General features: G+C 42.8%; 1 protein-coding gene across 1 annotated transcript in view; it reads left to right on the forward strand.

Moving 5' to 3' along the window:
- SMPD3 (sphingomyelin phosphodiesterase 3) overlaps positions 1-13,174 on the forward strand; it is a 101,929-nt gene extending 88,755 nt beyond the window's left edge. The window contains exons 5-8 of the mRNA XM_066557534.1: positions 1,269-1,358; positions 2,264-2,327; positions 7,629-7,791; positions 8,612-13,174. Coding sequence (XP_066413631.1) covers positions 1,269-1,358; positions 2,264-2,327; positions 7,629-7,791; positions 8,612-8,713 — 419 coding nt within the window. The 3' untranslated portion in view covers positions 8,714-13,174. The remainder of the gene's footprint in view (positions 1-1,268; positions 1,359-2,263; positions 2,328-7,628; positions 7,792-8,611) is intronic.
- The last annotated feature ends 377 nt before the right edge of the window (positions 13,175-13,551 follow it).

Raw genomic sequence — 13,551 nt, forward strand, 5'->3', positions numbered from 1 at the left:
GTTCTGAGGATGTTGTCAAGACTGAGAGCTAGCTGGGAAGATGTAATGAGCCAGATGAACTGTCAGTCAGCTGAACTAAAGACTCTGAATAACAAAATGGCAAACGAGCCAACAGCTGTGAGCACAGCACTGCTCCACTCCAGCTTTTTGTTCAGCAGAGAGATCAGCAGCTCCTTCCTCGGCAAGAGCAGCATTTTACATGAGGAGATTTCATGTGATCCTTGGTGTGTGAGCTGGGCTCTGTCTAAGAGACACAGCTCACAGTTCAGAGTTTTGTTTTGGACTTTATTTCCCATTTTCACGACAGCAGCAGCAGCAGCTCCAAACTCAGGTGAATATTCTCCCAAGAGAGAGCCTTCAAATGTTTCAGCCTTGTAAAAGCTGTAAGTGCTGTGAGGAAGTTTTCAGGGGCTGTTTGCAGTTTCTTTGTCATTTAACAGTGGAATTGTAGCTGTTGGCACTTTCAGGTTGCAGTTTCTTTCCCAGTTATGGTGATTGTGTTGATAAGCAGCACTCACAGAACTGGAACCTGCTGGTTTGCTCAGGCTCTGAAATGCTGATGTGTGCAGTTTTGTGGGATTTCTTACCAAGTGAACCTTGGAGCTTGGTGTGCTTTCAATGCAAGGAGCACAGTAGCAGCTAGGAAGAATTTAATTTAAAGTTTGATAGTCATGGTGATTATGTTTAGAATGGCTTTAATGCTGCAGATAACATCCCAAGCAAATTATCAATTCCCTGTCCTTTCTCTGATCTTAGCTTGGAAAACATTCAGTCAGTGAATTCTTCTGGAGCAAAGAAAGCATAAGGTTTTATCTTCAGACTTACTGAGATGTGTGAATATGCCCACAAACAGGCATTTCCTTTGCCATTGGGAAGCCAGCCCAGCTCTCCTCTGGGTGTTCTATCTCAACAAGAGTTTTGTACTGTGTAAGCAAACAATGGCAGTGGCACAGGGGGGAGATACACTGAAAAACTCTCTTCAGCTTAGAGCTAAAAACTACCAAAAATATCTTCCACTGAAAAGACTTGGTAAGAAAGCACAGGAAAGCACTGTTAATAGCATTTGCTGGAATTTCTGACAGAGGCAAGATCCTGCTGTGCAGTAAAGCTGTGGCTGAATTGACTCAAATCAAACCTTTGTATTTAGGATTCTTCTACTGAGGAAAAACGAGGGCTTGGTGTTGCTCCTGTGTCAGAACACAGAGCTGTGCACAGGTTCACAAGCAGGAGCTGATGTGCTTTTTCCTGGGCTTGTTCTTTCCCTGCAGAGGACAAGCTGGAGCAACAGCACTCTCTGTTTACACACTACAAAGACCCGTGTCGAGTTGGTCCTGGGGAGGATAAGCCTTGGGCAATCGGTAAGAGTTCCCCAGCTCTCAGTGTGGGAATGCTCCCTTCTGCCACCCACAGCCTGCCCCAAGCAGCTGCTGCTTCAGCTGACCAGCAGCAAGGGTTTGGTGGAGGACAAATACTTATAATTATATAATAAATATTATATAAATATATAAAAATTAAATAAATATGCCATAATAAATATAAATATATTTATATTTATTATAGTATTTCTATACCATAAATTTCATAGACTTTAACAATATCTCATGGAATAATAATTAAGCACCAAACAGAGATCTTGAACTTCATTCCACATTCTAGAAGTGCATCAAGTACTGAATGCATCAAGCTAGCTGAATGTCTTCCCCAAATATTCTACCTTTAAAATAATCTCTAGATTACTTGTAGAGGAAGGTAGCCAATTTATTGTTTCTGTACTTTGTGCATGCAGTGAAAGCCTGCAGCTTCTGCTCAGAGTGTTCCATTTGGTGCTCAATAAATAGTGAGGATGTAACAAAGCAAACCAACTCCAGAAATTTGTAAGGTTTGTATTACAAAAGATTTCCTGGAACTCTGAGATATTAATACCTGGTGAGACTCAGTTGAACTCGCTGAAGTTTTAGAACAGGAATTAATACTTCCCCCAGAGGAGCTTTAATAACTGTGAAGGTACTAAAGTTAAGTAGAACTTTTTAATAATGAGGTTTTACTCTGTGGTAGGAGAAAAACAAATTGGAGTCATGGGGGCTGAGAAAGTGGAAGTGTGGGGACATTTGCAAGGTGTCAGGCAGTAGGGAGGTCTGGAGAGAGGTGAACACTGCTCTCAGAGCAGTCCCCTCTGTCCCACACACCTGTGCCTCTGCAAGCTGCCCAAGAGGCACATCCCAGGAGCTGTGCTGGGACACTCACATCTCCCTTCTGTTCACAGGTACCCTGCTGGATCCTGAAGGATTATATGATGAAGAAGTGTGCACCCCAGATAACCTACAGAAGTATGCAATTCCTAACCTTTCCACATGCTTTAGACAGTTCTGAAAAAAGCAAGTTCATTGCTTGCTGTTTAACATTTCAGATGTTCAGACTGAGAGGTATTTTATGGACTGAAAACAAAACAAATAATCAAAGTTTTACCCAGGGGTGTTTGGGGAAGAGGATAAAAGGGGCTGATTCTCTAAGTCAAATAGGGTTGGCTTCAGTGGGTGGAAAGATGAGAGAGCTGCAGGCAGTGTGTGTCTGTCTCCAGAGCTGGTCCTACCTGGGCAGGCCCACGGCACAAGGAACTCCAAGCACTCCCAAAAGAGGGCATGGCCAGCTTGTCTGAAAGTCTCTGCAGGCAGCCAGTTCTGAGGTCACTGCAAGGGGCAGCAAAAAGGAAATGTAGTTTTCCTCAAATAAAAACCCCACAAAGTTTAAAACACCACCCCCAGTTCAACAGCTACTGAGTTACCCATTCACTGCAGAGTTCAATACACCTAAACCACCAGCTCAAAAATACAGACAGGAATCAAACTGCACAGCAGACAGAACTAAAAACATGGCTCAGAATCTTGCAGTGATACTAGTGCAGCATCATCTCTAAGCAGTGTTTGATATTCCCAAACAGGTGTCTGTGGTTTGAGCTAGGGGAGTTATGAGAAATACAAAAATATCTTAATTAACAGAAGTCTTAAGGTAAATTTCTTGAATACTTGTTTTTTAAATAATATGCCAGTGGAGAGAAATTAATAAGCTTTGTACATTTTAGAGCAGCACTTAATTAATGTGGCAATCCCTTTGTCACCTTCTCTACCATGAAGGAAAGTTTACTGTGCTAAATAAATACCTCAGCATCATGACTAACTATAAAAGATGTTCTAACTATGCATTACCAAAATATGCTACAGAGGTAAAGTTATTTAAATTAAGAAATCAATCCAGATGTTTCTGTTGACACACATGATGGAAATGGCACATGACAGGAGGTTGATGTAATTACTCAGCAAGCACAGTACACTTCATGGCATAGATGGACACTTCATTGAATGCATTAAGTGAGGCCACACCCTGAAGTTTTCTTTCAGTTTTGAACAAAGAAATTGAATTCTAGGCATCAAGTTTGGCTTTAGTTTACATCCAAAATAAAATTTTTTTATAGCGAATCCTGCTTTGCACATTTGAGACATTACAAATTTTCCAGACATTTCTATTCACACATTAAAAACATAACTTTAGTACATGTGAAAGGGATTTCTGGAAAGCAAAAATAAGGTAATTTGGCTCTACAATCAAGTTTGCTAATGTAAATCTATATATGGTTATAGCATTTTATCTTATGCCTCCAAGAGCAGGTTTGGAGCATTTAAAAAAAACCAAAACACCAAAGCAAAACCTAACCCCCTTCATCCCCTAAGAAAACCAAACCAAACTAAAGCCCAAAAAGACCCTGTGTTTTAAAGTGGCCTTTTCAGACAATGTGTCACAAAATTCCTTTTAGGGTATTATGTTTTATTCCCTGAAGAGTTACTGGTGTTCAGCAATTCTGTTCCACTGACAAATACATGACTGATTAAATAGGGAGCCATCAAATAATCAATAACAAATTAAGAATATTACTTCTGCTGCCTCTGGGCATGCACAGGACCTCTGGCTGTGACAACTGAAAAATAGCCTTGAGTGCTGGGAGCAGAATGTACATAGGGCTTCTTGCCTGCTAAGTTGGCTTTCAATTTCTGCAATGTGTTACAGTTCTTTTGCACTGATGAAATAACCTCTAGGAGACTGTAAACCCCCCTGGCTCTTTCTGCAGCTCTGCAGGAGCACAGGGCTCTGCATGTGTGCATTTGTAGAGTGCTCATGTATTGCAGAGCCATGGTTTCCATGAGAGGCCGAGGGAGCCTGTCCTGCTGTCTCTGCAATGGACTGGCAAACAGGGAATTTGCAAGGAAATTCCAGGAAATGTAAAGCAGATAATGGAATCTGGGCTTTGAAGACATTTAAATGTTAAATAGCACAGTGGCTGTGGGCACTATCTAGCTAACAAATATTGTTCACATACACAGCAAAGCAGGGTACTGCCTAGAATTGATCCATTCTCAAATTTTTCCATAATAAACCTTAATAAAGCTTTACAAACATTCAAATTGGCAATGTCAGCTATCCAGAGAATTATTTCTTCATCAGCACTCTTCTCTGGTTTATAAATAAAATTAAGTATTTCACATTACTAAAATAAATAGGCCAAAAAAGCAGCAGAACAACTCATTCCTAACTATGTCTTTTGTGTTAAGCACAGTGTATGTGAAACATCAGACTAGAACAACAGTCTTGGTACAAGTAATAAGTCATTTATGATTATCAAATAATTAATTACCTAGATGTAACAACCTGGGCCCTGCCACAGTCCTGGAAGTCACACAAGCTTTTGCTCAGAAAGGCTTCAAGAAATGCACACAAATAATCCCATCTCACAGAGATGACTGTCATCTTTAAGTTAAGTCCTGGAATGAAGCCAGTTTAATCTCTGAACCCTGACCAGAGCCAGGTCTAGGAGAGCACATTGCAGCACAGCTAAGAAAAATTTAAATGCAATCTTTTCCAGTCTCCTGTGCTGGTCAGGGGCTCACAGTTCTGTGCTAAAGGCTTCAATACCAGTGAGAAAAGTCTTCCCTGGCTCAGGTGCCTCTGGCCAGAATGAGAGCTGGTCCCTCGAGGTCTGGGATGAGGGATTTTTGTTTTATGGCTCCCTTGCAGTCACTGCTCTTGGTGCTCCTTGGCTGCAGCTGGGTCAGCACCACACAACCAACCAACACAGGGATGGAGCTCTCTCACTCCAGCTCTGGGGTACCTGGGACTGAAACCCTGTCAGGGAAAAACAAAGTTACAATTATTTCATTCTCCCTTTCTTTGTATCCTATGAACCAAGACAGTTATTCTGATAAAATTGAGGTTTAGGTGTGCTCAGTCATGATTAGAAATGTTCTCTCAAATTGTCAGGGTTTAACTGGCAGCATGGCTGAGCCAGCTGTCCTGGAGAGACAAACAGCAAACCCCTGTGCACAGAGAGGTGCAAGTTCTCAGCAGCAGCACATGCATGCACTTTTACAATTTGCCTCCCTCATGTATTTGACATTAATATTTCCCTTCAATCAGCACTTGTGCAGTTAAGTGAATACCCAGCACTCACAGACTTTTCAAAAGACATAACTGAAGCTGAAACAAATTAATGTCTTAAACTAATGCATATATATTTTTTTTTGCAGTAGTGCTGCAGAGCTAATCAGCAGTTTCTTCTAGTTTGTTACTTAATTAGCTTTGCCAAATATAAATACAATTTTTGAAAGAGGTCAGTACCATCAAAGAACTTGCTTCCTTGAACCTAGAAAAACAATCTAAGGAAGTGAATAATTTGCAAGAGCTCTTTGGAGAATCAAAATGGGGTGCAGACAATAAGCTAATTTAATGTGAGTTATTATTAAAACAAAGCGACACATAAAAGAAAGTTTACTTTCATAAACTGATTACAGTAAGCTCTAAGAACCTTCAATACCTCCCTAAGTCCAAAGGGGAGTTAAGAAAAGTTCTGATCAGATGACTACATGATCAGTTTTGCCATTGTTATCTGCTGCAGCACAAAAAGTGCCACTTTAAATGTACTAATTGACCCAAACTTAGAGATTATTACACTACTGAGACCTAATCAGCTGTAGCCAGTGCTGGGTCCCCTCTGCCACCAATCAGGTCCTTCCAAAATCCCAAAATCTAACAAAGCAACCATATGAATCTCACACATTAAAACATACCACAAGTGCTCATCCCTTGTTTTTCCTCCATTCTCTACTCCCACATGTCTGCATTAAAAAAATTCCTGAACCCAGCCCCATAAAACACTTCCAAGTCAAGTCTTAAAAACCAGGTGATCAAAAGACCTTATTTTTCTCCAAGGTGACATTAGAGGCTTTGTGCCTGCAAGGAGCCAAGTTCATGGCTCAGTGTTTCTCCTGCAGCTTAAAGGCTTCATCAGCCCTTGAAAGGGAAAACACAGAGCCCTGAGCTCAGGTTGGGGCAGGTGAGTAAAGGAGATTTTTGACGAGGTGTTTTGGAAAGTTTGTTTTTTAAGGCAGATTTAGCAAAACCACAGCCTGAGCAGCCCCTGTCTGTGTGGGCTGTGCCACCCACCTGTGCTGGACTTGATGTCACCCAGGCACAATCCCCAGCAGGGGTGGGTCCCATGTCCCATTCCAGCTTTGCTCACATGGCTGGGGCTGTTCCTCTCAGTGCTCCTTTGGCAGAGCTCTGAAACAGAACACAGGAGGGTAAAACAAGTTTCCCTCAAAATCCAACACAACAGGAAAACAGCACAGAGCAGCACAGGATTAATGCAAGAACAGTGTCAGGGACCCTTGTGAGGTACATGGTCCAAGGTCACGTTCGAAGCTGGGCTCAGTTCAAAGTTAGATTGAGTTGCTCAGGGCCTTAATAGTCTTCTGTTTAAAGCCTACAGGTAATGTTTAAACACCCAAAATAAGTATTTTAATGGGAGAGCAGCATCTTATTTCCTGGAACACAAGATTGGTACCTAGAAAACCAGTTCTCAGTTTTGAGTGCTTCTGTATGTGGCCTTGGGCTGGGTAATCTCCTTGCAAGGTGGGAGGGCAGTGCTAGCACACCTGCTGAGTAACTCCTCCATGTGGGGGAGTCTGCAGTGTCACAGACAGGAACCAAGCAAATTAGGCTGCCATTTCTAGTGAAGGAAGGGCTTGGGGTCCAAGACACAGTAATCTGATGCTGAAACCTGCTCAAAACCACCCACCATGTGCCCAGATGGTTCCTGCAAACCAGTCCTCACCCATCCCCTGTCTGTAAGGCTGGATGTTGTCATTTCAGGAGCTGGTCTGATCAGAATGGAGAGGTTTGTATCAAAGTGCACAGGTTTGTAAAAGCAATTCAGGAAACAACTTCCTCCTCTGCCAGTTTCAGCAACACTGGAAATCAACAGAGGGGCTCTGAGCAGCCCTATAGCACTGATAGCAGGCTCCCCTCTCAGTGTTTGCTCTCCTGGCTTCAAGGGAGCTCTAGGGCAGCACCAGTGATACCAAGCCTGCCATGAGGCTTTAAGAGCACTGTCAGCAGTTAGAGCAGCCTCACACTGGAAATCACATTTGGAAAAAGATGTGCTTTACAGCTTTAACAGTCCTTTGGGACTGGGATTGTCCTTACCAGGGACTTGGAGAGAGCCTTGGGTAAGGCGAAAATGGCCAGGATGAGCAAACATTTAAACACTAAAACTTGCTTTGTTTGTTTTTTTAATGAAACAGGGTGCTGGAAAGTGAAGAAGGAAGGAAAGGATACTTAGTCTATCCCACCAGCAAGAACCATGGTTCCAGTCAGAAGGGGAGGAAGGCATCACTGAAGGGAAATGGGAGGAGGATTGACTATATGCTCTATACAGAAGAAGGTCTCTACCTGGAGTGGAAAGTGGTGAGTTTCAGAGTTGCCAAAAAAGGCTGTAACTTGCACAACACACTTCTCTGAATGGCACTGCAGCCTGTTCTGCTTGGATTAACATCCATACTCCTGGGAGGACCTGCTGCTTTGCTGTTTTCCACTTCTGCATGCAGGTACCATGTTTGTAAAGCTACTGCATAACAAAGTTGAGTTTGAAGATTCCAGCAGCAGCACTGATAGATGTACTGCTCTTCTAAAACAACCAATCAACCTTGATTTCACTCCTGTTAAGCTTTTGCCTGTTTTGCCTGATGCTTTTCCTGTGCCTGCAATCTGAACATTTTTAAATGTTTTCAAGTGTCTGGATGTTCTTTTATGCCTATATAAACCTGCCTAAGTTACAATTCTGCAATATGTAGGCAGAAGATGACACGAGAGAGTACCCAGAGGGAGAACTTGTAGGGTGCAGTCTGCTTCCTAGTGTAGGGCCTTGCCTTACAGAGCTCCATGATGTAAACAAGGAGCTCATCCACATCTGTATTTGCCATACCCTGCACATGGATCACCTACTGCAGCACTGCAGATGAGTCTGTCTGGAACAACAGAGATGTTACTGTAAATGGAAAGAAAAGGCCCAACAGATTTCATCCAGAGCAGCTCAGCTGCATGAGTGGCTCACTCACCCTCTGCAGCACACTGCCATGCTCTGAGTGGCAGCTCCCCACCAGCACAGCCAAACCAGGCTGCTCCCACGCCTCTGTAGTACACTAAGGTAGTTCAAAGAGGCTGAGCTGTGATGTGTGGAATGACAGACCGATTTTTCAGCTCCTTATCTTTTGTTCTCCTTCTGCAGGAAGTGGAAGAGTTCAGCTTTATCACCCAGCTGGCAGGCCTGACTGACCACCTTCCAGTAGCAATGCGTCTCATGGTGTCTACAGGAGAGGATGACCCTTAAAACCAACCAGCTCAGAGAGATTACAAGAGGGAAACATGAATGATATTTCAAAAATATCAGAGGATAAGAATGAACTATTCTGGTGCCACGTTAGGAAAGATGACCAGACCTGACCTGGGCTACTCCCAGAAAGTACCAACAATGTGGATCTAAAAAGGGAAGAAATGGAAGGGGCTGTGGCCAAAAGCCACTGTCACAGGTGGCTCAGGCAACAGGGCAGGCCTGTACTACAAAGCTTTCACTGTGGACTGAACGGAACCGAGATGGAAGTCCTAATTCCTTCTGAACCAGTGCCATTCTTACTAAAACATGTTTTTATACTAATATATAGCACAATTTAGTTTGTACTTAGTCTGTGAGTTAGTGCTGCTCAATGGTTTTTTGCATCATTTCTTTGTCTAACTACAAAGCTGCAGCTTTTTCTCTTTCTTTAGCCTGTGACAGTTGTAGTTCGCGCTCGCAGCAGCCGCATGCGCCCGCACTGCATGCACGGGAGGAACCGGGCAGAGGAACCTGGCAGCAGGCAAGGGAGGGCACAAAGCAGGCCCAGCCAAAGCCTCCTGGGACTGGAAACCCTTCTGTCAGTACAGGTAGACCTTAAACCAAACAACTCTCTTCAATTTGCAGACCGGTATCTTCCTGTCTGATTGAAGGATAATTAAAAGATTTGGAATTGAGACTTCAAGAACACAGTCCCACCCTTATTCCAGCTGTGCTCCCACTGAAATGATGAACTCTTTTGTCTGAATGATGACTCCAGAATCAGGCCTTCAGCTTTCTAAATGCAACCTATTCCCTTAAGAAGAAATAGTTTCCCTGTAATGTCTTTTCTTTCCCATGTGTGGGACAGTTCTGAATTATGGTATGGGATATGTATGTTACAGTAGAGTGAATAGATTCCTGTAGTACCATTGGTAACACCAGAGCCAACATTCTGCCTTAGCTAGAAAGGGTAAGTGGGAAATGAATTGTAAAATGCATGCTAGATATAGAGTCAAAAATAAAAATAAGTGAAATTTTGGGGGAAAAAGATGTAGAACAGTGTATGATTGATAAGGCAGAATAACCTGACCATTTTCTAAAGGAATCAGTACACTTAAAGGGGAAGTGGAACGTGGCCAGAAGGAGAGTAGAGAATAGAACTGTGACTCTTGGCCTTAGGTAACTGCTTCCCAGGAACAGAGGCTGTTTTGATGTCTGTGAGACACGATTCTCCATTTGTTATGCACCCACAGACTTGAACGGGGGTCTTGCCACCTGAATCATAATTCTTTCCATTAAAACTCTTCAAATGGGGGGCTCCCCTCTGCCATCTTGTCCCCATGACCTGACCTACCCAGCCTCTGTAACCTTAGCAAAAATAATGAAAACCTGAGAATCAGGTCCATAATGAGACTTGGCATTTTTTATGGATTTAATTTCAGAGGGTTTGTGTTGTTGGGAGAACAATGAAACCTCTTCTGTTTTAACCCTCACTTAGTTTCTTCTGCCTATTTCCTGTTCTAGTTTAGTTTTATTTCCTCTTGCATTACAAATCCCCTGTGTTAAGAAGAGTTAACCCAATATTAGATGTACTCCATTAAGTAACCTGTTTTAGTTATGCTGCCCACAAACTCCTGAGGACGCTCTTGTTTTGGTTTAGTTTACACTTGCTGTGAATCAGCTTGAGCTAAATCAGAATAGATCTAAATTAGAAATCTCAGTCTGCACAGCTTCTGGTACTTGCTTAGTTAGCTACAGTTAACAACAGAACTTGTACTTAGATCTGATTTTGCAAATAGAGAAACTCGTAGTAGTCATGAGAGTACAGGACTAACAGTATTGGCTATTCCAAGGAGGCAGCAAGGCCACTGCTCACACTCTCCCTCTGCACCTGGTCTTGACTCATTTTATGCCTCGTTTTCCAGTCCTGGGGTTCCTTCAGCAGAGACTGCCTCTCAAAAGTGTACTGTGCCAAACCATGGGGTAGTCTGAAGTGTAACCCATGGCGACTCAAAAATGGAACCAGACTCAGCTCCCCTTTTTATAAAATTAGGAATTCAAGTTTACAGAATCAGAGACTCTAGTGTACTACCCCAGTGCACCACCAGTTTCCCACTTTGTATGTCTGTCTTTATACAGAGGGTGCACATATGTGCAATGTGTTTTTCGGGTTTCTTATTGCTCCAGTCAATTCAGAAAAACTTGTACCCAAACCAATGCTTTTTAATCCTGTTTTCTACCTTGCTTGTATTTTATTAATCTTTTTTAAAAAACCCAAACAGTACCAGTAGCAATTTGTGTGCTGTCCAGCAGATATTTCTCTGTAGTAGTAAGACTAACTACAAGGTACAGTATTTTTAATAGTTTTCCTAACAATGTAAATTAAAATTTGATATCAATTTCACCAAGTATCAGTTGCAGGAGCTGAATTTGACACTGTGTGGGATACAAACATAAAACTACTGCCAAACAATGTTACATTATTTACAGTAAAACTTTCATGGTCTAAATTACTTTAAAATTTGTTCTGTGGCTTTGTGCTGACTGAAAAATCAGCCACTTTCATCAGCTTTTTGAGATATGCTGAGAAATGTTTTTTCAAACTTGAAGTAAACTGTTTTAGATTTTGATGTTCCTAGTTCCTCAGTGCTCAAGAACTGGCTGATTGTAAAATGCTCTCTTACACAATACACAGACATTTAACCAGTGTAAGTAGTTCTAATTTACTGTCTTGGGGATGTGGCTTTGCAAGGGAGTGATGCTGGGAGGTTCAGCCTTGTGGCACCACTGTGCAGATGCTCCTTGGTTTTTGCATGGATCCTGTGCCTTCTGCTGCCTTGGCAGTGCTTGCAGGGGTCAGAGAGTGTCTGTAGCAGTGAGCTGGAATGAACAGGCTTCCCCTTCCACGACAGTGACCTCCGGGAGAAAAATGAGTTTTGTCTACACCACTCCAGCCACCACAGTTCCATCCAACACCCCACAGAGAATCCACCCAGGCAATGCCTGTACTGGCACAATATCAATCATCACAGGCCTTAGGCACACACTATAGAATAAAATATTTGCATTAAAAAAAATTGGGGGGGGCAGGGCTGGGGTAAAGAGACCACACCCAGGAGAACAAACCCTGGAAAGCTTTTTCAGATGTCAATCCTACTTTGCTTATGGATAGCATGACCCAATTTATAAGTAGACTATTATAAGAAATCAAGTTAAGCTTACTCTACTATGCTTATCCCACTTTGTACTGGGATTTCAGGCATCTTCAAGAAGTGGCTGATAAGACTATGCTTGGTTAATACCTGCCCCTCACCAGGGATACTGCAGATGAAGTGAAATCTTTTTATAAAAGCTAGATAACATCTTCTGTTTCTCATGTTCAATTTGCATTTTACAACAGCACTTCTAGAACAAGTGAACAAAAGGCGCAAAGAGGACAGTAGAAAACCAAGCATTTCCAGGAGTTTTGAAGTGTCAGGTCCTGACAAAGTTGGTAACTTTAGATCACTTCAAAAATAGACCCTAGAGATGGAGCCACTGAGCCCAGGGAGGTACCCCCAGCCTCATGCTGGGGAAAAGGCATTTGACTCATTCCAGTGGTGCCCAGTTTTACTCCATCCCAGCCTGGACACTTGGCAGAAGCTGCCTAAAGCCCCCAAACAGAACCTACCAGAGCCTGGCTCCAGGAGAAGCCTGAGCCCCAAGGTGTGTCCTGCTGGCTGCAGAAGGAGCTCACCTGCCCTGTGCCAGTGTCATCATGACAGTTTTATCCCAGGAACACCCTCTGTTAGTCTGGCTAGACCCTCAGGCCTACTTGTTGGGTGAGACAGTAAGATTTAAGGAACATACCATTCCAATAAGGATTTTTTTCAAATGGCCTTTGTTTGGTGGTCAGGTGAAGCCAATCTGACTGTCCCCAGTTTGGTGTGTGAGCTACCCTGGCTCACACAGCAGCACAGCAGTGTCAGCACATATCATCAGCTCAGAAATGAAACAGTTTGGCCTCCTCCTGGCACTACAGGATGAGGACAGAAATACAATCCAAGCACTTTGAAAACCTCCCAGTTTTATCCATTATGAGGGTCAAATTGTTACTGAAGGTCTCACTTTTCCATGCCATTTTCTTTTAAATATAATATTGATGCTTTTAAAGACTTGTATTATTGCTGAGGTTTAGAAGTCCTGTAATAAGAATAACCTTTTTTTTATTTCAATGATTTTTCGGTATTGTATCCTTCTGGAACCTAATGTTTTTATATGGTAAGCACACACCTTCTGACATTTTGTTATAAATGTATTAAAAAAAAGGAAAAATTTAAATATTTTCATTGGTTTCTTTACCTGCAAGAAAACCACAATCACAGACCTGATAAAAACAAGGTATTTTAAAAAATATGGAGGGGTTTTTGTCTTTTATTGGTGCTGAAAGGAATAACTGGTTGATGCAAACAAGATAATAAAATTTCAAGGCTCAAATGATTCTGTGCTGTCACTTTCTCTGGTTTTGTGATGTGGAGTCTGATGTCACCAACACAGATCTGACTCCAGATCACGGTCTGGTGGGTGGGTCAAGTGCAGCTCACTGTGCTACACCTGTTGTAGTGAACTTGCAGAAGAGAAAGAGTCCTTTAACTCCCCCTCCAGTGCCCCAAGAGCCCCTGCATAGCCCCCTGAGCAGTTTTGCAGCCTTCCAGCAGAGCATTCCCTGTGCATCTCACACCATGTCCCTGCTTTAGGGACAAGGCCCTGCCCTGGAGCCTGGCCCCAGACTGCAGGACAGGGCAGGCTGCAGGAGCTCAGCTGGGCACCACAACAGGCCCCTGAGCTCAGGGAGAGCAGCTTTTCATCTCTGTGCT

The sequence above is a fragment of the Molothrus aeneus genome, chromosome 11, assembly GCF_037042795.1.
Source record: "Molothrus aeneus isolate 106 chromosome 11, BPBGC_Maene_1.0, whole genome shotgun sequence".
NCBI lineage: Eukaryota > Metazoa > Chordata > Aves > Passeriformes > Icteridae > Molothrus > Molothrus aeneus.